General features: G+C 41.3%; 1 protein-coding gene across 7 annotated transcripts in view; it reads right to left on the bottom strand.

Moving 5' to 3' along the window:
- CACNA2D1 (calcium voltage-gated channel auxiliary subunit alpha2delta 1) overlaps window positions 1–26,321 on the bottom strand; it is a 369,956-nt gene that overhangs the window by 69,253 nt on the left and 274,382 nt on the right. For all 7 annotated transcript variants that reach the window (XR_014502078.1, XR_014502079.1, XM_083399436.1 and 4 more), the window contains exons 11-12: window positions 21,538–21,696; window positions 17,298–17,408 (exon numbers count right to left, since the gene is read on the bottom strand). Coding sequence is in view for 5 of the 7 variants with exons in the window: in XM_083399436.1 (XP_083255562.1) it covers window positions 17,298–17,408; window positions 21,538–21,696 (270 nt within the window). In the remaining 2 variants the exon portion in view is untranslated. The remainder of the gene's footprint in view (window positions 1–17,297; window positions 17,409–21,537; window positions 21,697–26,321) is intronic.

Here is a 26,321-nt window from a genome sequence, read left to right as displayed (position 1 = left end):
ACAAATAATATACTTTATTGAAACTGAAACTCAGTCCTGATGAAACAGAGGTACTGTTAATGTATAAGATACTATTGGAATGGCATACAAAGGATGAAGAGGTAAAATCGGTTATGATTGACTGGGCCAAAGATTTTGGATATAATATACAGATGGAGGATTGGGAGAGATTATGGAAAGAAGGTTTAAGATTCACTGCATGTATAACAATAAAAGAAAATGTGGTGAAAATGATGTATCGATGGTATGTAACACCAGTGAAGTTAGCAAGGATGTAGAAGGGATGTAATAAATGTTGGAAATGTAAAGAAAAAGAAGGTACATTCTATCATATGTGGTGGGAGTGTAAGAAAGTTAGAAGCTTTTGGGAAATGATATATAATGAATTGAAGAAAATGTTTAAATATACATTTGTTAAGAAACCAGAAGCGTTTTACTTGGTATTACAGGGAATGAGATAAATAAGAAAGAAAGGAAGTTATTTTTATATGCAGTGACTGCAGCAAGAATATTGATGGCCCAGAAATGGAAGCGGGAGGAGCTACCTATGTTAGAAGAATGGAGAATGAAGATGATCGACTATGCAGAACTTGAAAGGCTGACGGGAAGGATCCGAAATCGACGAGATCAGAGATTCACAGAAGATTGGGGAAAGCTTATAGAATATATGCATAAATTAAGTGATAACCAAATAATGTTTGTAAGTTTTAATGAAGCTCTGTGAGAAGAAACGTTAGTATGTGAGCAAAAATAAGAACTAATTTATAAAAACAATGGAAGTAAGATCTTAGAAATGTGTAAGAAATTAAGAAGGGAAGGAGTATCAGTCAAGTTGAGGGAAGTCAAAAAGAGAATGGAGATAAAAAAAGATGTATGAATGGTATAAATTTTGTATTGGAAAAATTTAATAAAAATATTATATAAAAGAAGAAGAAGCAGAGGTACTGTTAGTGGGTGATTCCCTAGACATATGAATCAGCCTGAAAAATTACTTTGGACAAGAATATTCATATTTTCCAAACGTATTGGTGAATGAACAATGATTTTTACTACTGTTGTAAATAAAAATATGCCCTTTTCCCTTATGGGGTATCCAAAAGCCCGTATAGAGTCCTTACATAGGTTCCCTATTGGTAGAAGAAAATAACAGAGGCCAACCAGAGAATATTGAGAAGCAAAGCAGCTAGTAAGCTTGATCTTTATTGATCTGTTGCAACAGGGTGCTCCCCTCACATGCAGGAAAGGAGGAGGACCCAGAAAAATGGTGTGCAAAGCTTTATAAAGACTTTTGAAATTCCCATCCTGTAGATCAAGACCACCCCCAGAAACATTGTGCATACATTACAGAAGGGGTGTAACCTAAGACCACCCCTCAGATAAATCACAGAAAAGGTGGTCTTAAAACAGAAATTTCAATATTGTTTTTCTCTTGTCCTTGTTTATTTCCTGTCTGGCAGGTTACTTGATTGGATTGCCTGAGTGAGGAGCCTGGTCAGTCTTTTGTAATGATAAGGCTCACACCTTTATTCAAACACAGACATACCCTTAAGACAGGATTTGTGAAGGAAAAGGCAATGGGAGGGCTTTTCCAGTTTGACCTTGCAGAGAAAACATTGGCTCAGTTTAGGAATCAAAATGGTTCCAGGTTGGCCTTCCTGTGCTGATCTATGTACGTGCGGTTATGAACACTGCCATATATCTAAGACCATAAAATTCCTATTACACTACCTAATCAATTAACATTATTATTATTATGAAACCAATTAACATTATTTTGTAATAATTCTAGCTGCCAAAAAAGTTTGCATCTTTCACTCTTAATGGCTATTAACAATATTGTATACTGGCAAAAAAAAGTCACTACTTTTGACATTTGAAATGCGATTTTGTTCTGAATCTAATTATTGCCACCTAGTGGAAGAGCTGGGGATGTATCAGATAGTTTGTGTTTTCCCTAAGGAAAAAGCAAGGCTCATTGCTTAATTTGATTTTTTTACATGGATCAAATTAAATCACGTTAGGGTACCACTCAAGAGTATGCCCTTTTTTTACTGCCCCATTCAAAGCAGTCTACTGGGAAAACTAACAGCAGAGCAGAGGTCTCCCTTGCATAAAGACTTTGACGCTTATCTTATATTTCAAGAAAAACTGGTCTGTACTGTATATTTTTGCATTTGAAAGGTGAATCTGGCTGACCCTGCTAAAACTCAGGGATGTATTTGGGAAATGGTCAGTGGTATTGTTTGCTCGTGCCAAAGGAAACACAGGACTTCGGATATTATAGGAACATGGCGACAAGCTAGTATAGCACAACAAGTTGGTAAGGCACTCACTTTGTGTGCTCATCATTTACATCCTAAGCTGCTTTCAGACATACATTTCATTGAACCACTCAACTACATTCTAAAAATGAATGTTAATTATCCATTGCTATACTGTATACCCTTTTTCTGGGCTCAGAACTTTAGCCTTGATTGTTAAGTGATAGTATTTAAGGTAACAGAAATGAAAATCAGGAAATATTTAGTGTATTTGCAAGTAAAAGAGGAAGAAAACTAAAGGTAGCTTTTTAAAGATAACTTGTAAAGTGGTGGTTTCAACTCTCCTCTCCCCTCTTAATCTTTGTCTCCAATATGTTCTACTGGTATCAATATCTGCCTTCTCCTTTCAGCTTCCTACCCTCATTCCTGTGAGTCCTGCAGCCACAAGCCTCTGATGGCAATTACCATATTTTTCGCTCGATAACACGCACCCGACCATAACACGCATGTAGTTTTTAGAGGAGGAAAACAAGAAAAAAAATATTATAAACGAAACAGTGGATGTGTGATTTTTGTGGTTCATGCTGTGGCCACAGACATGTGATCTGACGGTGAGTTTGGGGTAGCCCAATGCAAAAATCCTGAGGATCCATGTGGATCCATGTTTGTAACCACGTTTTTGCACCACTGCAGCCCCAGGCAACAGTGGGTGCGTGATTTTTTTGGTGCAAACTGTAGCCATGGACATGCTATGTGATCTGATGGTGAATTTGGGGTGACCCAGTGCAAAAATCCTGAGGATCCATGTGGATCTGTGCTTTGTAACCACTTTTTAAGTGGGGAGGGAAGGAAAAGCACTCAACGGACAAGGAGCACGCGTGGAGCAAGCTCTGCTTCTCTCCCTCCTCCCCCCCCCCTTAGCGAGCTGAAAAACTTTGCTGGAGGGACAGAGAGCCTGCTTGCTTTAAAGGAGCCTACCGGACAGGAGCCGCTTACACTCGTGTAAGCGGCTCCTCTCCCCTCCCGCTTTGCTCCTTTAAAGAAGCAGGCACTCTTTTTCTAAAGTTAAAAGGAGGAAGGAAGGTGCACAGAAATTCTTAATTTACCAGCAGGGCCCATTTACCAGAGCTCTTCATCTTGGAAGTTCCTATCCTATCTACTACAATGACAGATACAGGCTGATTTTATAACGTACAAGTCTCAAAAATAATAAACATTTATGCAAATCCAAATCCAATCAATCAAAATACAATCTTAAGCAAAAGGGGCAAAAACAACAGGAATATGATTTAACGAGATGTGAGGCTTTCCATATTAATTTCAGCAGGGATAAACCAAGACTACGTAGCCAGGCGTGTTGGCTTTCCAAGCTTGGATTCAAATGTCTGGGTCATACAGTCCTCATTGTGCATGAGATCAGAATCACTAAACTTTTTTTTTTTTTTAATTTAGATAATTGCTTCCTATCTGGAGATGTCCTTCCTATGTTCTTTTGTTTACGCTTTTCTTATACAACTCAAGAGATGGCCCTGATCCATAATGTTCCCAAGATATTCCAATTAATTGTTCTCTTCTACAGCCACTTCTTTAAAATAGGGTTTTATTCACCCGAAAATCCATTTGATGTGCAAAATGTACACTAAAAGCAAAAATCTTATACTTTCATACTCTGAACATAATGTACATTTTCTTTTATGCAACAGAAAAGAAAAGGCTGTTTATCTGGAAATACTAGAATGGCATTTTTATGGCTTGGCACTGTCCACACTTATAATTAAATTTTCCTCTGTGCGAGTTTAGCTGCATCAAGTGCAGACAGCAGGTGTCAATAGCAGGTAATTTGCCTAATATGAATACAGCTGAGGAAGAAATCCTGAATGCAGTCACAAAGCAAGCATTTCCCCCCCCCCACCCCCTTGTCTCCACAATCAAATTTACTAGAAGGCGGACTGCTAATTACTGAATTGAGAATCAAAATGAAAGAGCAGAGACCCCCATGTTTGGGCCTTTCTAGCCACTGCCTCCCTTCCTACCCTGAGTTCCTCTGTATATCTTGGGGGACTGAAGGGAGAAAAGGAAAAAGGACACTATGTGCTTCTGCCTTCCTGCAAAAGCCCTGAAGACCCGGCCATTTTCCCCAAGCCTCTGTGCAGGACAGAGGACTGGAGCAAACAGCTAGGTCTTCTTTCACTTTTCCTCCACCTTTTGTAGAAGGGGGTCCAGTTAGGCCAGTTTCCCCCAAACCGCACCCGCTCATCCATCTGCGGACAATCACTGACGGGCAAGAGGCCAGGGTTTAATTCTGCATTGGCTGTGCAATGCTGATCCAACAAGGAACAAGATCCTGCATCCAAAACAGCAGGATGTAATCCCTGCTCATCAGATGAGTAAGGGTCTCTCCCTCAATATGCAAATCTGAAAATATTTAATAACAAGCATCTAGAAAACACACTGCACAGACCACTCGCTTAAGGCTGTCATCTATTCAAGTTTCTTGCCTGAGTACAGCCTGTGGAAGTTAAATCACATCTTAGCTGATGAAATATAGGCCATCCTTCAACTTGATTTGATGCAGAATAGCTGAGATAGAATTTTCCAATAATAGTAACAACCCAATAGCCTACTCAGCCTAACTGTCAATGTTCTGCAGTAATTAATAGCTTTCCATCAAAGCCCATCTTTTGAAGGCAAAGGGAGAAATTTTATACAGTATTCTTGGGGGGGGGATTACAGTATTAAATACAACAGTAATAAATAGCATACATAGTTGGTAACTAGAAATCCTCCTCTCTTTTCCATTTGTTTATATTCAGAATAGAGATATAACGCAGAAAGCGGCATTTGGTCTTAAAAAAGAATAAGAGAGAATTCATCTACTGGCAAAAACAGGACCTTACCTGTTAAAAAGCAGTTCACATACCCTCCAACATGTTGAATACCCAAACTGGGACGTGCATCTTCCCATCTGTGTTCCCACGTGAGTCACGTGACCTGTGCGAGATCACAGAGCCCAAACGATGCACTTTTCGGAGCTATGTTTTCACGGCACCCCAGATGCTGGGATGCTGTGGAAGGTCGCAACCCTGAAAAATGTGGTGCGAAATCGTGCAAGTTCACAGTTACCAGAAGGCCCATTGTGCTCTCACAGGAAAAAATGGGATGTCCCAGCTTTTCTGGGACACTTGCGGGGTATGAGTTCAGCTTGGGATTTGTGGGTGGGGGGTGTAACTACTTATTTTCTATCTATCTTTCAAATAAATGGTTTTACTGAAGCTCTTTCCAGATTCAACTGGAGGAAGGTCTTTTCTATTCCTACCTAAAGCATGTTAATGAAAATGCAAAGGAAACCCATGCTTACACAGTATTTCAACACAAAGTTCTCACATTTAATAAAAGTGTATACCAAAGAAAACTCAGCAAGCATGAGAAGCAAAGACTGTTCACAGAGATGCTCCTCTGAGCTACATTTAGTCTGTGATCATATACACGCTCACCTGGGCGTAATTCCCACTGAACTCAAGGGAATTTGCCTCTGAATACACTTCTACAGGAATGCAGTGTCAATTAGGCTCACAGATTATGCTCTTCAGAAGTTGCCTCCACACATTACAGGAATGCATGGAGGGGGCAAAGGGATGGGTCATTAATAGTGGCTGCATGTGCTGGATGCATCCACAATGACCTTGTCCCTGCCAGCTTCACTGTTATAGATCACAGTGCATTGGGTCGAAGCTCTGGAGGAGGAACCTTTGCACTTTCAAGTGAGATTCCTGATTGCATGGAGGAACTGAACGCATGTAGGTCCCCTCTTCAAATCTCCTGAACCCACAAAGATCTGAAGGTGGAGCCAGTGGGAACAGGGGTGGTGGGCCAGCACAAACAGCCCCCTTCCCCGTCGACACGTTCATAGAATGTACAGAGGGCAATATTGGATGGAGAAGGGCTTCAATGTTCTGAGAATATGGAGTTCTATCATTCAAAAAGAAAATAAACATAATCCTCGTTATGAATCCATAATGGCCCCTTAGGCACTTTTTCTGAGGCATGTTTCTAAGTGGGGAAATAGCTTTCGTTCCAACACCAATGCTAAATTAAAGTTTTCTCTCTGCTTCTTTCATTAATCCATTTGCACCACCTGTGATCTCAACCTGTTAATCCAGGAATGGCACATGGAGGGGGGGAAAAGTATCAAACTGCCCTTGTCAGTGTCAAATAGAAGACAGTGAAATGGCATTTTCTAGAACAAATATGACAGATAGAATTGCTCTTCGACTAAAGTATATCCAAATTTTATTAGCTGTCTTGCCTTTATATAATATCTGGCATATCTACTAATGAAGATGGCAATGCCAAATACCTCTCCTGATAGGGCTCAGAAGCCTTACAAGTTCTGTGGCGAGCCAAGTGCCCATCTTTATAGGGTGGTTCAAAGCTTTTGTAACCACATTTTAAAAAGAAAGGAAACCATTTTCACTTGCTGCTTAACAGTACAACCAATGGTTGCTGGTAAATAATGACAGGACAGCAGTTTTTTAGACATCAGTGTAGATCATGGATTCATGAACTACTCTTGCCCTATCAAAATAATAGTAAACACACATTTTTTATAAAATCATGTGTGGTCCCTGCATATCTGTGTGTATTTTCCCTTCCCACACAATGTTTGAGATATAGCTCAATAGTTTAGCAACACTAGCTGGCTCTCGTGCTCCCTCTCAGGGAGCCGCAGATGCAGGTACCATAAACTATGATTTATGCAACCAAACTAGGATTAGAAACAATGGTTTGCTACTGACTTGCTTAGACAAACATGAAACTAACAAGTGAGTCCCAGTTCAGATAAAACAACAAACTGTTCAGTTTAAAACAGAAATTGATTCTTCCAGTCTCCTTGTGGCCAGACTGGAAGGGAGAACTCAACCCAAGGCTCATTTCATGTGGCACTAAACTATGTCTTTGTTTTGCATTCAAACACAGCAGTTGTTTTCCATGTTTATTCCTTCAAAGGAATCAATCCAGTTCACTTCTATGGAGAAGAAAGTAGCTACTGTCAGAATCATTAAAGAATACAATAAACTGAAACACTTTATTATGGTGAGTGTTCAAGAAAACGTAAGCATTTTTCATGCATTACTTCATGATAGAGATACAAAATGAAGCACCAAAATGGGTGGGTCTTGTAAGAAATGGAAATTACAAAACCAGTTTGAAAAATCTTTAATTATTGCACCTTTATTTGCGCTTGGGACATGGGTGGCGCTGTGGGTTAAAGCCTCAGTGCCTAAGGCTTGCCGATCGAAAGGTCGGCGGTTTGAATCCCCGCGGCGGGGTGCACTCCCGCTGTTCGGTCCCAGCGCCTGCCAACCTAGCAGTTCGAAAGCAACCCTGTGTGCAAGTAGATAAATAGGGACCGCTTACTAGCGGGAAGGTAAACGGCGTTTCCGTGTGTGGCTCTGGCTCGTCAGAGCAGCGATGTCACGCTGGCCACGTGACCCGGAAGTGTCTTCGGACAGCGCTGGCCCTTGGCCTCTTTGAGTGAGATGGGCGCACAACCCTAGAGTCTGTCAAGACTGGCCCGTACGGGCAGGGGTACCTTTACCTTTTTATTTGTGCTTAGATTGGTTAAACGAACTGGCACTGCCCCACAATGTTTTTGGTACTTAAATGGTAAATGCACATGGATTCTAGCACCCTTCAACAGCCATTATATTCATCCAAAAGCCTCTGTCCACTTCTGTGGGGAAAAACACTGCACCCCACAATCAGACACAGGTTTCTTCTTTGATACCTATCTTAGGTTTCCCTTATGTTCAAATTATTTGAGCTAAGCAATTAGGATTTATAAATTTGACTCAGAACATTAAAAATGCTTGTAGAAATGCTATCTCATGTGTTGGATTAATCAGTTTTGCAGACTGCCAAATATTCCCAATTCATACTAGTGGACCAATTTCAGCTAATGGGGCTTTATGAAGAGGCAAGCTTAATCAATCTGTGTCATTCACCAGATGCCATGACATTACACGCACAACAAGCCATTAATTAAATAAATGTATGCATGAGAAGCAGACAGGATAGGCAATTATTCTTATGAGTAAATGCGTTTCTGCAAAGTGATAGACAAATTAGGTGAATTTTAAATTCAATTACAATGCACACTTTTTGAGTGGCTCGCCTGACATTCTTCCAGACGGCTGGCCTTCTTAACAATCAGTGACCCAGGATTTTATTATAATTACAGTCTCTGACCAGTAAAGTTTTGACAGGCAGAGCCCCTCTCCCCTTTCTACATTCAGCTTAACTCCACTCCTAGGGCGGAGGAAATCCAGTAACCAACAAGAACTTGGAAGAAGGGCTGCAGAGAAGGAAAACGGAAAAGACTTACTTCCCCACCCTCTAGTTCTTAACAGACTCCATGGTCACAGCAGGGCAGGCAAGGAATACCAAGGAGCGCCTATTGTCTACAACCTCCCCACCTCTTTTAGTCGCAGCAGCAGATGTGAGTAGTAGGGAAGGACTATTCTCCCCACAGTAATTGCAAACAAGATTGTTCAGTCTAGACGCAATGGTGGAGTGCTTTTGAGCTGTGAACCTACACTTTGGATTCACAAATTCTAATATAAATGTTAGTGAACTCCCCTCCCCCATTACATCTAAAATCAAATTAACACACTATACTTATTATTATTCACCTTTCCCCTTGTTCTTGCAGCTCTTCCAATATCTCAGAATAAGTTAATAATCCAATTTTTCTACAAAGTGGCTGTATTACCTGGAACTTGGCTCTAAGATACTGACTTCTTCTTTGTCCTAATAGTTCTGTCAATTCCCATTCTGCTCTAACATTAGTAGATCCATTGACTTCTTCATGGAAAATGTCCACTTTTTTCTGAGAGCCATTCTTTGGGGTGAAGGATTTGAGCTATTGATCTGTAATTCTTTTGGCTCATGATTGTGTATGCTAAATGTGAAGGATTACTCCCAGTTTGAGACCATTATCTTTGCCCAATTACGTAAGAACCTTTTCTATTTGACTAGATGTCATGCTATGTCATTTTTGGTTCAAAGAATAACCTCTCATGAAATGTCTTCGGGTGAGACTGAATCTCTTGCACATATGTTTTTTTATTGCAATTTTTATAAGTACAAGAGAATGCTTGCTGTTTCCCTTAATAAGGACACTTCCTGGGAGATTCAATAAATTGCTGCTTTCTTTTTTCTTCTTAATGGGGTTAATGCCAGTGGATAAACATTTTTATTAAAGCTCAACACAGAATTGTTGTTTTAAAATAGATCTGTAGAATATATTTTCCTTTGACCTATCCTTCATTTGGCATATATTATGGTCTGTTGACTAATAAATCTGGATTGATGATGACACTATACTTCCACTAAGCACCCTGGGGTTGGTTTGGGAGATAACCTCCCTTACCTTGGCCACACAATGATGGCTTTGACATGCTACAGATACAACAGGGAAACTGACAGCAGGCAGGGGGTACACATATATTTAGCATTGCAAAGATAAAGTGCATTGCAAATAATTTCAGAGAATCATTACTTAACTCTTTTTGCATACTAATGTCTAACGGAACTAAAAAAACCAAAACAGTTTTGAGCCCTAGCACTACAGTTAGACTAGGGCTCCAACTGAACCTCAGCTGCTGACTAAATCAGCATTTCCCAAAGTGGGTGATACCATCCCTTGGGGGTGCTGGGACAATCCTGGGGGGCCGTAGGAGCCTCTGGTGCAATTGGGAGGCGTTGAATGAAAATAAGGGAGCGGCGGAAGTGTAAAGCAAAAAGAGAAGGCATTTCTGAAAAGCTGTTTGTACTTGTTTTATCTGCTGTGTGGTGATGCTGACCGCAATGTTGGGCACTGTTGTGGGACAGCAACCATGCTTCCCTGGATCTGGTGGTTGTGCTGGAGGCAAGGGGTTTTCCTGAGCTTGGGGAAACCCTTTTCAGATTCACCCTGCAGGCCCAGGAAGTGAATCACAGCTTGCCTGCCTATTTACAACATCTTTCTTTATGATGTTATAGGATGTAGGTGGAAATATAAAAGAATGCAAATTTGTCTCTGTTTTTGCTCACTTACAGAAGGTAGATTTCTGGGCAGGGGGGCTGAGTATTTTTTTTTAAGGGGGTGGTAGCTGCAAACCTCTGGACTAAACCAAGGACTAAATCACAGAGGGTGATCTTCACTCTCCACACTTCCTGCCCAGTGCCCCCTGCTCACCAAGCGGCGGCAGGGGACTCAGCCCCTCCTCACAAATATTGAGGGGGCCGAAGCCCCTTCCGCCCCCCTACAGCTGGTGCCCCCGTGTGCCAGACCTTTCTGTTTGCATCACAACCATCTGTTCTGAATCCAGATGAAGACATGGGAGGCAGCTCAACATTTCTGCAATTGCTAGGGTCTACTCACATTCAACAAAGAAGAATATAATACTGTCAACATGGCAACATAAATGGGCAGGTCAAAGACAGCCAACATAGTGCCCTCCAGATGTTGTGGGACAGATGAGGGGCCCTGTAGTCTAGCAACATCTGGAGAGCACAGTGTTGGGTGTTCCTGGAATAGATGATAGACCGACAGGCAGATTATCATTATACAGAAATGATATGGTGTGCACTGGAGTCATTATCATGTTCTTTCGACTACTCAGAGTTAATTTGGTTACATAAAACTCCAGGGATTTATGGTGCAAGTTATCTATAGAGACAGAAAACAACTTTAAATATAACCATATGCCAGCTAAAAAGGATGAACCCAGTAATTTATAGGGACACTTCTCAGAGCCTAGATGTTCAGGGAAAGCACAAAATGTTTATTATTTTCTTCTAACTTGTCAACTTGAAGGTTAAACAGAAGTCAGGTTGAACAAAACAATGTAAGCAAAACTGAGTAGGCAATGTCACGTGATATGCAAACATTGCTGGAAGATGCAATTTTATCAGTTCCAAGCAACAAGGAGACACAAGATATTCCAATACTGACACAATCTATCCAATATGTTCATAGAAAATACTGTTGCTGTTATGCAGTAAGAGGAGTATTCCATAATCATTGTAACCATAGAATTTCTTCTACATCTTAAAGGCACAAAAAATGCCCATGGAATAATTGCTAAGTGTATCTCATGTGTGAAGGACATGGACCTATAAAATGTCCCCACCTCTAAAATACTCGAAAGTGGCAACTATGAAAGGATTAGGCCAGGCTTTCAACAGTTTTTAAGGGGGGGAGGGGGGGGAGGGAGGGAGGGAGGGAGGGACGGACACGGACACGGACACACACACACACACACACACAGAGTTCCATGATGTCATGTCTCACTTAGACATTGCATATTAGATACTTTGTGTCATGTTCATTGCTGGAATCTTTAGAAATTTGCAGACCTACTGATTGTGATTCAAATAGTAGTTGCAATGCATGTAAGCTAGCCTTTCATCTTTCAGTGCTTAAATCTTTGCTCTCCTGCCTGTTACCAGTTCTTGTGAATGAAGCATATTGTGAATATGCTCAGTCCCATGGATTCATAACTATATTTTGCACAAAGCTTTACAGTATTTTGTACCTAGGTAGGGCTGCCAGATAACAAAATGTACATACACCCCAAACAGCCCAGCATAAGCATAAGTGCCCCCGAATCTGGCACTTTTCTGCTTTCAACCTGACTTGATGCTGCTATTAAATTTGCTTTCTGTTGCCAATTGTTTTATTTATTGATGCTTTAAAGGTTCTGTTGCTTCACATTTGTTAGCTGCCTTTGATTAAGGCGCTGAACAAAAATAACTAAAATAAACAGGTAAATTAATATGCACATATCAAATACAGAAAATCTGTGACAATGTATAAACTTTGCAATTTAGGATGGGAAGAGAGTGATTCACCTGGGTGCTCTTTAAATATAAGTACAATTGTCCAGGGTCATTTGATTTCACAGTGCAACAGATTGTGATTTTGAAGCATACATCTGACCATTGTGCATCACATCACACATCGAGGGTTCCCATTTACATTATGGGAAGGGTGAAGTTGCTGTTTTCCCACTGAATCCTTCCAGTGCTGTTCCAATAATGTTAGAATAGTGAAATTACACAAACGTAAGCAACTGACCTGGTTACTTTTCCTAGCAAAGTCATCCGTCCCCTTGAATGAGCAAAGCGGCAAACAACTGTTCGAACTGGTAACCATATAAGAACCAGACAGCAGACTTCTTCCGACATTCAGCTTAAATGGACAAAGCATCAAGTGGGCAGGGCAAAGGTGTCCTTTGCACCTTTACCTGAAGAGGTGTCATATTTGCTGGCAATGAAATCTTCAGTAGAGGATGTTAATGCCTTTTCTAGTTATCCCTTTTAGTAGTGGAAATGAATGCACAGGGCACTAGAAAGCTGCAAGCTCCCTGCGATTGCTCCTTATACATGACTTGGCAAAGTTAATGAATAGCAAAAAGCTATCTTGTAGAAACATGGGACTTAATTAAACACTTCTTCTGGTGCTATCAGAGATAGGGTACAGGTCCCAGATCTGATTAAGTTTTATGAATTCCCTAATTCAATGTGCATTGTTTAGTCTTAAAAATATACATGATGCCTAGAAGTCGCAATGCAAAATGAGCATTCTGCTCAAAGGTTACTTTGAAAGTTCAATAAATGCAAATAAAATCCAGAATATCTAAAGTGAATAAGCAACTTCTTTTGCTTTCCTAAAACAGATGTAAACTTGCACCTATCAATTTTCAGTAAAACTTCTTTTTTTAACTGTTAATTTTTGCAGTATGCTGAATAAAGTCATTATCGCAATTGTAAATGATGGGAAAGTTCTCAGCTCAATATTGAACTCAGGGATAAAAGCTTTTTCTGTTCTTTCTTAGTTTAAAGAAAGAGAGTTCATTTTTTAAATGAGCTCAATTCCCAAATTTGGACACTCCTGTGTATCAAATGATGCCACTGGGAACGTGAATGTTTTCAAAACTCCTGGGCGATTTTATCATTATAAGATCCTCCCTCCTCCTCCTCCTCCTCCTCCTCCTCCTTCTTCAACCTATTGCAACACTAAGGTCCTAACTCCTAATTCATGCTGCTGGATCCATCCATCCATCTGCCAGTCTCCAGTACCCTGGAGAAGTACGGTACATCAGTGAAGGACTTCAGAAGAATACAGGGGTGGATTTGAGAACTATGATATGTTTGCTTTGTTGACTGGTGTAAGCTAGTCAGGCATTTGTGAAAACAGTGTAAGCAGGAATGGCTGCAATGCCGCCCTCCAAACAGCGGCGCTGGTGCCCCTTACAAGGACAGGGAAGGGGTAGGGCGCAGTGCCAGAGAGGTCAGAGCTGTGCAGGTGGGCTGACAGAAGTGCTCCACTAGCGCACCTGCCCATCCCTGCATCGTCCAGGCAAGAGGAAACAATGCTGTCATCTAGATTGCTATACAGCTACACGCCACCATGCTGGGCTGCTCCTGAGTATAAATACAGTAAGTATAGTAAAAATAAATAGTACAATAAAACATAATTGGGATTGATCAATCAGTAGAGCATGAGACTCTTAATCTCAGGACCATGGGTTTGAGCCCTACACGTTGGGCAAAAGATTCCTGCATTGCCAGGGTGGACTAGATGACCCTTGTGGTCCCTTTCAACTCTACAATTCTATGATTCTATGTTACTGTCAGCATTATCTCTGCCCACCCCCCTTTAGTAAGAATGACTGAGAATTTCAGAAAAAAATTGTGGCCTCTTTGAACACTCCCCAAAAGAAACAAACCATACACTGTAGTAAATGTCTGCTGCTCCTAAGGGGAGGGGAAAACCTGCTTTTTTGACAATAACTGGCCCAAGCAGGCAGGAGGCATCTAGCTGGCCATTGTGAGAACAGGACGCTAGACAAGATGGGCCACTGGCCTCATCCAGCTCTTTTAAGAATGGCTCTTCTTTCGTTCTCAACAAGTTTGCCAATATTGTCATCAAGTCCTTTAAAAATCTGGGGGCTTCCCATTTAAGTCAATTACTATCATGATATAAATGGATTTGTGCTTCTGTGTATAGTTAAAAGCAGACTCAGAATATGCAAATTATTCTAATGTGTTCTAATAATTTAAAATAGTAAAGAAAACATGGGTGTAATATACAACATTTGTTGGAATCCACTTTGTGAAACCCAAAACTGGCATTTGCAGATTAGGCTGAACATGCAATGCCAAAATGTGGGCGGTGGCAGGGGCAACATTAAAAAAAGAAAGAAAAAGAAATCACACATTTCCCACTGTGGACTTGATCCAGCCTTTTTCCCATATTCAGCCTTCCCACTATAGTGTGAATCATAGAATCATAGAATCATAGAGTTGGAAGAGACCACAAGGGCCATCGAGTCCAACCCCCTGCCAAGCAGGAAACACCATCAGAGCACTCCTGACATATGGTTGTCAAGCCTCTGCTTAAAGACCTCCAAAGAAGGAGACTCCACCACACTCCTTGGCAGCAAATTCCACTGTCGAACAGCTCTTACTGTCAGGAAGTTCTTCCTAATGTTTAGGTGGAATCTTCTTTCTTGTAGTTTGGATCCATTGCTCCGTGTCCGCTTCTCTGGAGCAGCAGAAAACAACCTTTCTCCCTCCTCTATGTGACATCCTTTTATATATTTGAACATGGCTATCATATCACCCCTTAACCTCCTCTTCTCCAGGCTAAACATGTGTGATGACACTTGAAATGCATATATGCATGTTACTTTAGGGCTTCCTCTGTACATTCTTAATTAATGTTCTTTACTAACAGATTAACAAGTATAGGCATAAAATATATAATCTGGTGGCTGAAAAATTACTATCTTTATCTTGGGAATAATTAAGTAACAAAGTATAGCTTAGTTTCCTAAAACATCTAAAACAGATTTTTCTTTTGCAGGAAAAGTGAAAGATACCATTCAGTGAACAGATGTTACACTCATTAATCCAATTTATACAGAATCTCTTCTCTCAAACGATATTCATTTGGACAGTCACAGAAAAGATGACACTCTGTGAAAAACCCAAATAGTTTTGCAGCAAAAGCACAAGCACAAGGAAAAACAAAAACTAATTTAAACAGCCATGCTTGCAACAAAACAAAAAGCATTTCAATGGAATTTTGGTGAAAATTGCCAAATTTCAATGGAGGAATGAACACTGAATAATTGAATAAGCACTGATGAATTAATGCTACACAGCTGATTAGGCTTGGTTGCTATTTTTCCACCAACAGAAAGATTTACCTGTACTATACTATACTATAGGGACATGGGTGGCACTGTGGTCTAAACCACTAAGCCTCTTGGGCTTGCCGAACAGAAGGTCGGCGGTTCAAATCCCCGCAATGGGGTGAGCTTCCGTTGTTCTGTTCCAGCTCCTGCCAACCTAGCAGTTCGAAAGCATGTCAAAATGCAAGTAGATAAATAGGTACCACTCAGGCGGGAAGCTAAACAGCATTTCCGTGCGCTCTGGTTTCTGCCACGGTGTTCTGTTGTGCCAGAAGGGTTTAGTCATGCTGCCCACATGACCTGGAAAGCTGTCTGTGGACAAATGCTGGCTCCTTCAGCCTGAAGCCCTTGAGACTCCCTTTTCAGTTTTGGAGTACCACTGCATCAAGTGGTTTAACAAAAAGGCAGCAGAGACATCTTCTTCTTCCCAAAGGAGCAAGCATCCACATGGCAAGGGACACGGGTAGTGCTGGGGTCTAAACCACAGAGCCTATGGCTTGCCAGTCAGAAGGTTGGCGGTTCTAATCCCCGTGACGGGGTGAGCTCCCGTTGCTCGGTCCCTTCTCCTGCCAACCTAGCAGTTTGAAAGCACTATACTATACTATATACATGCATATATTAACATACACACATGTGCATACACTGTTTGTTATTATATATGTGTTTTCCATTGCAGCCAATAGCTGGATCCTAACACAGTTTGGCATCAAATCAAACTGTAATGACATATAATGCGATATTAAGCATTATATGATATTGGAGGCAGGTATATTGACTCAAGTTATTAAAGCTATAGTGAAATTTTGTACACATGCAATGATGGATCTAAGAGGGTTCAGTGACATTTAAAAAGATGCAATCTCTGATAGGTAGAATGGTGAAAATTGGCATTTATTAGCTAGGATCATCACTGGAGGAGGAGGAAACAAGATCTCAGTCAGACACCTTTCCCAGCTTACCATTTCATTTAACTGGAAATGCTAGAGGTTTAACATACAGGATGCCACGAGAAATAGGCCCCCTGTTTGCTGCTATCTGTATACTAACAGGTTCCAAACTGCATAGCTATCCATGAGTCATTCCAGAACCTGCATGACTTCCCTATTTTGTCTGCAGGAACCAATCTCAACATGCTCAAGGCTCACTGAAGAGTTTATAAGAGACTTGAAGGGTCTCTGACTAACATTACAGCAATGTCCGAAATTTAATCCATACATGGTAGTTATTAGAAACTGACTTGCTACATTTTATCATAGAATTTATAAGCAAAAAGTGTACTTTGCTATTTGCTCTTTAAGTGTATTGTATTGTATATCCTTTGCTGTAAGGAACATAGCACTATGAGCTTCTGAAAATATAGAATATATAAAGGACAACCCCAAACCTTTTATTTAAAATCACTCATGCCAGGGATGGAAAAACCAGCCATTTTGCTTCCCCCCTTTTTTCAGTTCTTTAGTCAGTTCATCCCATTACTATATCAGTTTGTGATTTTATTAAAAATGTATGTGTGAAAATCCATATACATTTTTGTTCATATCTCTAATAATGTATTAAGCAAAACTGAATGCATTATTTTCACTAATTTTGAGCGCAAAATCAAAAATATGCTTTTTTGGTAGGAGAATTGTATAGCAAAATTCAGAGAGGGACAGCTGTGTTTTGGTTTGTGTATTGGTTAAGGGACTGCAAATTAGGTAGGTTCACATGAAATGCTAACTGAACAAATTTCTCCTTCATTCCATGCCTATAAAAGGAACTTTAAAGGACATAAATAAATGAACCTTACTTTTTTCTCTTTGTTGTATTTGTCAAAAATCTCCTGTGCTTTTTCTTCACCACCATCAGTAAATAACATTATAATCTTGTTGCAGTTAGCTCTGAAGACACTGTGGCTGTGCTGGAAGAGATAAAGACAGGCATTTTTTTTTATTTATTTCACAAAATTTATATGCCATTTGATTGTAATAAAACCTCAAAGTGGTTTGCAAAATGATTCCAGTTATGATTCATCAAACTAAATAACGAAATGTTCAGTGGTGTAATACAGCCCTCAGAAACAAATTTCTAAAGGGGGCTTTTCCATATATTTCATCTTTCACATTGTTAGGTATATAAATGGGCATGTGCAGCAAGCACTTCATTTTTTTGTGATTTCTACATACACCATCCAACATTTTTGCCAAAGACAGCAGGCAAATTGTTTGGGGGCTCTCCTATTTAGAGTGTTTGACTTACTGACTGCGTACATTGGCTTCCACATGGAAGGCTATGAAGTGGTTCATTTTGCAAGCCCAATGAGGGAAATTTATTTCGAGATTGGATGAATAGTTTGACTGGAACGTGACTGAGAAAAATAGGTCAAAGTGCTCCCTCCCACTCTTGGAATCCACACACCTCATGGGAGAAATAGCTGTCCTGACCTCCATTCTAATCATGTACATATTGGGTTGGATCCAACTTAGCTATAATGGACCCAGTGTAATGGATGACTATGATAATTATGAGTGACTAAATTAAGTTCCACTGGTTTAAGTGAGTCTCCTCTAAATGTAATAAAGTCTGGCTCCAATACAGTGCCTCTATCCACATAATTTAGTGGATATTAGGTGGGGTAGACCAGTAGCAATAGCAGCCAGCAGGGTAGAGTTGCTCACCTGGCTTCTTAATGCAGAAGCCGCTGTTGGTAACTGAGGAGGAAGCTTGCAGCAATGAGGAGATCGGTGCAGTCACTTGCAACAACAGAGCCTATCAGATGCTTCCAATACTGCACCAACCTCCTTGCTGCCCCCTCTCTCCCTCTTGGTTGTCATCAGGAATCCCCACACTGGGAAGCCAGGTGAGAAACACCACCCCACCCCACCAGCCACTACTACCAGGGTGATCCAGTTGAAATCTCTGTTCAGCCATGAAGATGACTGGGTAACCTGGGTGAGTCACTCGCTTTCAGTTGAACATACTTCACAGAGCTGTTGTGAGGGTAAAAGTGGGGAGATGCCAGCCAGAGAGGAAGGGACAAAAATGTAGATAAATAAAGTTGTAAACCAGCTACTTATTGATTAACCAATGAAATGGCTATCAATTCATTACTATGGAGAAAAATATTAAATTCTACTTCTGAATTAAGAACTTATGCTTAATACCAATATGTCTGCTATTTAAGATTTTCCACTTAAATCAGGGGTAGAGAACCTATGGCTTTCAGATGTTGCTGGACTTCACTTCCCACCAGTCCTAATCACTGGGCTTGGCAGCTGGGCTGATGGGAGGTGGACTCCAGTGACATTGGAGCACTTCAGGTTCCCCACCCTTGATTTAAGTATCGCTTTACCAAATAAATGCGAATAAAGAAACCCCAAACCTTTATATTAAGAATGCTAGCACAGTGGTTCTGATTCAGAAATAAAACATTCATGGAGAAATAAAAAATGCATGGAGGTTCCAACTTGCAATATATTACTTCGGACATCTGATAATATAAAATAAATAAAAGGGGGAAATCCTGCATTGACATCAACTGTGCTGCATAAACCCATAAAAAAGGGGACTTGTCCTGCAAATCACGTTGATTTGAGTAAATTTTAGGCTGTAATTTATGGAGGCATCACCTTTCTGGGGACATAAGAACATGGCTAGGTTCATTTACAATATATTTAAGTAGTATTTTGAATGTGACTTACCGATCAAGTAATCAGCACATGTAAAACGATTTACTAAGTGTGTATTGACCCTTTACTTTACTGTTGGATCTACTGTAGACATAGGCTTCTATTCCTGCATAGTTTAAAGTTGACCCACAGCAGTTTAATAATATTAAATTACTGGAAGATCCAACACTAGATTTCTGTTTTCTCCATAAACTGTTTAGGAATAATGAGTAGCTATGTATCTCTTCCTGGGCAGATGCTACTGAGTAGGGTGTCCATTTCAAAAGTAGCATAATTGCCTTGCACCTTTACTCAACACAAGAGAAAATGGGAAAACCACAACTCTTCCTTTCCTCTTGTGGACAATAGCAATAGTTTATTCCCCATGTAGGATCCAAAGTGCTGAGTACTTTACAGCTTGAGTGAGAGTAATGCAGTTTTAAAAGAGAGTTGCTTAAGCACATCCTGAGAAAATAATTTGAAATGTCAACTTAAATCCTGTGAACAGTAGCCTGGTACACATCTCTAATGCATGGAGAATTTGCTATTGATCCTAAAGAAGAAAATTCTGCTGAAGCACTTGATACTTTATAAAATTATCTTATTTAAAATTACAACAGGCTTACAAAGTGACTAGGAGGGAACATCGTCCTCCAGTTATCACTGCAAAAATTAAATTGAACTGCCAAATCAAAAGTTTATTATTCCAAAGAAGGGTTTCTTTGTCGATGTGTGGAGGAACAGTGGGTAGCAAAATGACTCACAAACAACCTTATTCCTTTTAAACTCACCCTTTTAATGGCTTTATTAAAAATACTTATTTTAACTCTGCTATATATTTTGAAAGCAATTTTCTCCTAGATGAGAAGAAAATAACTCTTTTAACACATTAGGATGACTAAAAATAACTGCCAGCTGCAGTGTTTTGCATTTATGTTTAATGCAGGCATTTAGGATTATTTAAAACAATTTGGTTATCAGAGGCAATGGAAAGGGCTGCATTGCTTTGCTTAAATCATAAACATATATGTGGACGCCACCATTTGTCTTGCTCTTGTTAAGGTTGGTAACACTTATTGTATCATCATGGGCACTCGCTTTCATTTTTCCAGACCATACAGTGAGCCTATTAGTGAGCCTTGAAACTGACCACAGTTGTTTTCCTGCATGTTTCCTCCCCACTTTTTAATGAACAGCTACACATGTTTATCGTTCACATACTATCTTAATTCACACTAACGTCCCTGCAAAACTATTCATGCATATTCCTACAGAACATTTTGTGGGACAAGGCCCATGCATGGACATCCCTACTGGCGCAAGCTGTTCTTGCTCCCTTGGTTCCTGCTTACATAAGCTCCTTCTGCTCTTTTATTGCTTTGAAGCAGCTGCACTTACTGTTAACAACAAATACAACTTGGGGCTAATCCATCATCACTTTTGAACTTAATTCTCCTGCCTCTTCATCTTCATTATTTCCTAACTCTCCAAATTGTGCTCAGGAAAGTTACAAAACGCTAAGAACAGAAAATGAGCCCGCCTCACCCCCGCCCAGGTTCTCGACATTCATGGGCCTCTCACAATGATGAAGTCTCATCTAATGGAAGGGCAGCAGCTTAAAAGGGCAGTGAATGGCTTCTCTAAATAGATCAGGCTGCTTTTTTCTTATCCTTCCTCCAATCACTGCAGCTGCAGAAATGTCATTATAGTCAGCAACATCACATCAGCCCACACACTGATAGAAAAGTGGGAAGGAGAGATAGCGGTTGGGGAAGGTAGGCAAATTACCTTCATTTAAATGTAATTTTTCTTACTAGGATTCTCATTCTTCACCCCACCCCCACCCCACCCCCGGTTAAGTCTATTTACGTTGTCTTGTACTTATTGAAAGAGAAGCACAAACAGAAAGAACCTCCCTACAACACAGAAAAATGGGGAGCCACTGTAGATAACTTCACACTTTACACAACAATTTAAAGTGTTGTGAGTTTGCTATGGATACACATGAAATACAGTGATATATTGCATGGCAAATGTGCAAGTGCGAAAGAGGGATGTTTGTTCTTACACATCCACATATGCAGATCAGAAAACTATGGCTCAGTCAAGTCTCAGAGGTACATTTATTTTTTGGCTTAATAACATTTGTTTTTTATCATTCACACTTCTCGTTTGCATCAGAAAAAGACACCAGATTACCTAAGGAAACTATGGACTGGAAACAGAGGGACTCCTCTGCTAGGATACATCTGTTAGCAAAATACCATCAAGGGGAAAAGGGGGGAAACGCTTGTTCAGGAATAGCAATGCATTCTGTCAGCATAGTACAACCGTATGAACTTCATATGAACCATATGAAGGGAGCAGATTGCTCACACTTACATTTAGCAGCTGTTCAAAGGCGTAACTAAAGCCTTTTTTATAATCGGTGATCCCTTTTGCTGAGATTTTATTGACGGCTTCTTTCAGCTTCTTCTTATTTCTCACGTTAGCTTGTACAAGGTGGTTGAAGCAACTGACATTCTGAGCATTTTCATTGAACTAAAAAAAGGAAAAAGAGCAAAGGAAAAGCTGCTCAATAAAGCGCATATAAAGGGTATAGTGTAGGGCTGTAACTTCCAGATGCATTCAGAATGGGCATGGTGATGAGAAAAGTCCCACACAAACACACAGAGTTATCTGTCTCCATCAACTGTGGCCTTTGGAAGGATTCAAAAATCTGCTTACGTTCATATAAGTACATTAGCCCAATGGGATTTTGGACTACACGCCACCCCTCTTTGAGCTGACCAAAATCTACTACGTCCCAAACTACTTCTGAATTCTTGAATCAAAGTTGGCAGCTTTCCAAATGACTTCTTGAGATCATGTATACATAGCGCTGTAACATGTAACATAACTTACCAAAATATGCCACATCGCAAACTGCAACTAAAATGGCCCAGCTTCAGAAGCCGTTTGCATGGGTGTCATGGACTGGCTGGGAGGAACCCCCAGGGAAAGAAGGCTCAGAGTCTGGGGACTGGTGGTGGGACAATGACGAGTGGCCAGAGGGAGAAGAGAGAGCAGACTAGGAAGAGGTGTCAGAAGCCGAAGAGGTAACAGGGTTTAGTGAGCAGGAAGACACTGTGAAAGAGAACAGTCCGGAATCAGAAGCAGAAGAGGGGGGAGGGGGCAAAGAGGCAGAGATGAGTCAGGCTGCTGAAGAAGGCAGGGGATCTCTCCCTCCTGCTGTGACCAACTCCCCTCCTCTCTAGTCTCCCAGAACCAGGAGAGGTATGAACAAGGTAGAGCAAAGATAGATAAGTTGATGAAGTCTCAGATTCCTTGGGAAGGACATGGGGAAGGAGGAGGCTTAGGGAACTGTGGGAAGGCAGGGACCTTCAGTCCTCACAGCTGCCTTATTGGGGCAAGATCTAGAGTTGCTGTGCTCATGAGGCTTGAGCTGTTTTGTTCTTTGAATAAAGAGTTAACTTCACTGACACCTTGTGAGTTATTCCTGACCTGCTCTTGACAATGGGGGAGAGTGTGTTATTGTCTGAAAACATTAAGTCCTCCTTAGGCTCAGTGAACTTGTTGCACAGTTCTTTGGATTCAAGTGTCAATAAATCAACCATAATTCAACCAATGTAGAACAGGTTTCGCTGCGTTATAACTAAATCCAAGCATCACCCAGCAGTCTGGAATATGCTGATTGACATTCCTGGTGAAGATGACAAAACAAGCCTGGTTTTCTAATAGATAAAACAATCAGGTTAACATTATCCCCCAAGGACGAGTGACATAGTGGATATTTCCAAGGTCCCGAAGGTCAGGAAATGATTGACAACCATGGCTGTAGGGAGGAAACATAATTCAGGGTTATATTTAATTAATGTGAACTGCAACACACACACACACACACAACTTAGCTCACAGGAGTACTTCAAAGTGTAAAAGCCTCTGGCCTGCCCTGCAAACTGTCCAGTCCTCCCTCTAGTAGCAATAATATCACAACTAAAATAATTTGCTGCCCAAGCCGTGCCAACAATATGACATCCACACAAACATTTCAGAGTTTGGAGTCAGCTTCACTTGAACTCTACATCAACTGAGCAAATTCACCCCCCATTCCTAGTTCATGCCCATAAAAGGAACTTTAAAGGACATAAAATACTTAGGAACTTCAGTAAGTGAAACTTACTTTTTTCTCTTTGTATTTGTCCAAAATCTGTGCTTTTTCTTCACTGCTGTTGGTATATAGCATTATCATCTGTGGAATTGTCTCCCCTGGGAGGCTTGCCTGGAGCCCTGGCTACACATCTTTAGGCGCCAGGCAAAAACACTCCTCTTCTCCCAGACCTTTGGCTAATTAAGTGGTCTATGGCCTGTTAATTGGGAGGGAGCATGGTTTTTGTTTGTTACTATGTTATGTATTTAATAGGGACGTGGGTGGCGCTGTGGGTTAAAGCCTCAGCGCCTAGGGCTTGCCGATCGAAAGGTCGGTGGTTCGAATCCCCAGTCCCAGCGCCTGCCAACCTAGCAGTTCCAAAGCACTCTCGGGTGCAAGTAGATAAATAGGGACTGCTTACTAGCGGGAAGGTAAACGGTGTTTCCGTGTGCGGCTCTGGCTCGCCAGAGCAGCGATGTCATGCTGGCCACGTGACCTGGAAGTGTCTTCGGACAGCGCTGGCCCCCGGCCTCTTGAGTGAGATGGGCGCACAACCCTAGAGTCTGGCAAGACTGGCCCGTACGGGCAGGGGTACCTTTACCTTTACCTATGTTATGTATTTGGGGGTTTTATATTGTAAACTACCTGTGATCCTCGGATGAAGGGTGGTATAGAAATTTAATAAATTCATCATCCTCATCCTCTTGTTGTATTGCTTTATCGCTCTGTGTGCTGGCAGGGTGGCACAGGCAGAGATCCCCAATGCCACAAATCCCTACCTGTCCCTGAGAAGGGGCAGGGGAGGGGCAAGGCAACAGGGAGCTCGATGTGGTGCCAGTTAAGCAATGAAAACATTGGTTTGACTCCACAGCTGTGCTTTCACTCCAGCAAGGAGCCACCAGCAATGCACAGAATTGGGAAGACATTAGGGAGGCTGGTCCATTAGGGTTCAAGAGGCACTGCGCCACCAAGCTCAATCTGCCCTCTACCAGCTTGCCTTCTGACAATCAGTCCAGGAGGCGGCACTGCCTTTCCATTCCCATGGCCTTATTTTCAGTTTTGCCCTTGTAGAATTGGTTGACTCTGCCTCTCATTGACTCCAGCTCAGAGTGTCATTGGCCTCCCCACTTTCTACCCTCCTAGTCCCAATGGACACCAATCACCACTGATGATAAGAGAAAGGACTACTGGGGGCATGGTAGAAGGGTAGAAGAGCTGGTCTGAACCTGGTGGTGTATGGTGTATGTTGAGTAGCTGGAAGCCCCCTTCAGGTGTGTTCCATGCGACCCACAACCATATGGTGAAAGAGAGTGGCAGCTGCACCCCTCGACTCTGCTCCCCAGTCACAGCCTTGATGGTCTTCCACCCCACAATGAGGAGAAAGGTGCTTGTTCTACACATTGTGGGTGACCCCCTCTCCCATGATTTAGAGCCCTGTGTGGAGCAGCTCCCCAATGTGTGGGTGGTGTGGCCATGACAGTCATGGAGGAATCACTGGGTGCGGCTCCATCCTCTTCCTCCATGGGATTATGACTGCACAGGGGAGAATGCTCTGGTGTCTTTGTGGGTCCAAGTAAAACATACAGAACCTTTCAGCCTGGTTAGAAATAAACTCACCAGCCACATATTCATAATCTATCACAACACACTGCTAGGTCCTGTATTTTATTATATCTGGAATAATAAAATGTTGCAGCCTGCCCTTATGGTGAAGGTTAATCATCACCACCTCTGCCTTCACCATCCATCCCCATCCTTACTCATTCAGAAGTACATACAAAGAGATGTGTTAAAACTTATATACTACAACTTTCTTCCATAGAGCAAAATATGACATACATGGATTGAGGAAATCCTGTGATACTGATAGGGAGAGAGATTCAGATTTGCCCAAAGCCACCCAAAATCTCCAAGTGAGAAAACAAAAACATACCTCCTTGATTCATGGCCAGTACTCTATTCATTACATCCGTTACTATGTACTGAGTCATTCAACATCCTTTTTTTAAAAAAATAAGCAACTTTTCTCACCATCAAATAATGCAGCTTGCTTTGAAGCTATCTAACCCCTATACCCACACAAAGCGTAATACCACACAGCCTTACAAGAACTGTCTGCCAATAAACATAGTTTTCTAATAAAACTAATAACGCATTCAGACTAGAAACCGGCCAGCTACAGTAGTGATCCAGCCAGTAATCTCTATGTATATGAGATGATAGGGACGCGGGTAGCGCTGTGGTCTAAACCACTGAGCCTCTTGGGCTTGCCGATCAGAAGGTCGGCAGTTCGAATCCCCACGACGGGGTGAGCTCCCGTTGTTCGGTCCTAGCTCCTGCCAACCTAGCAATTCGAAAGCACATCAAAGTGCAAGTAGATAAATAGGTACTGCTCCAGCGGGAAGGTAAACGGTGTTTCTGTGTGCTGCTCTGGTTCGCCAGAAGCGGCTCAGTCATGCTGGCCACATGACCCGGAAACTGTACACCAGCTCACTCGGCCAATAAAGCGAGATGAGCGCCGCAACCCCAGAGTCATCCGCAACTGGACCTAACAGTCAGGGGTCCCTTTACCTTTACCTAGATAAGATGTTATTGAAGTAACAAATGAGATGCTGTTATTGATTTTGTTCCTTCTCATATGGAGATCCTCTTTAAACTGAGTGATTCACATATATCAAGGCAATTTGGGAGAGAGGAGGCCTTAATGCTCTAGTGCTACACAACTTTCATTAGGGAAAACACGATAAAATTCAATTAATAAATTAGTATTTGCCTATTAGCCCTATGATACACGCAGAATCTTTGCTTTTCTAGCTTCAGACACTAGGTGGCAATATAGTAAAATAAGTATGCTATCCCAAAGCACTGCTATAAGGGAACATTTTTATTTCCTTTTTACTTAGGGTGTATTTTGAATCTTGAGATCATCAGTAATAGGGGAAGGAATAATAATACAACAGTGCATTTGATCATGTGTAGATGGCAAAGATACTAGACAGAACAATATCTGAGATTA

Source organism: Podarcis tiliguerta (assembly GCF_965153285.1).
Source record: "Podarcis tiliguerta genome assembly, chromosome: 10".
NCBI classification, from domain to species: domain Eukaryota; kingdom Metazoa; phylum Chordata; class Lepidosauria; order Squamata; family Lacertidae; genus Podarcis; species Podarcis tiliguerta.
The sequence above is the reverse complement of the archived record's forward strand: the minus strand, read 5'-3'. Positions and strand labels throughout refer to the sequence as shown.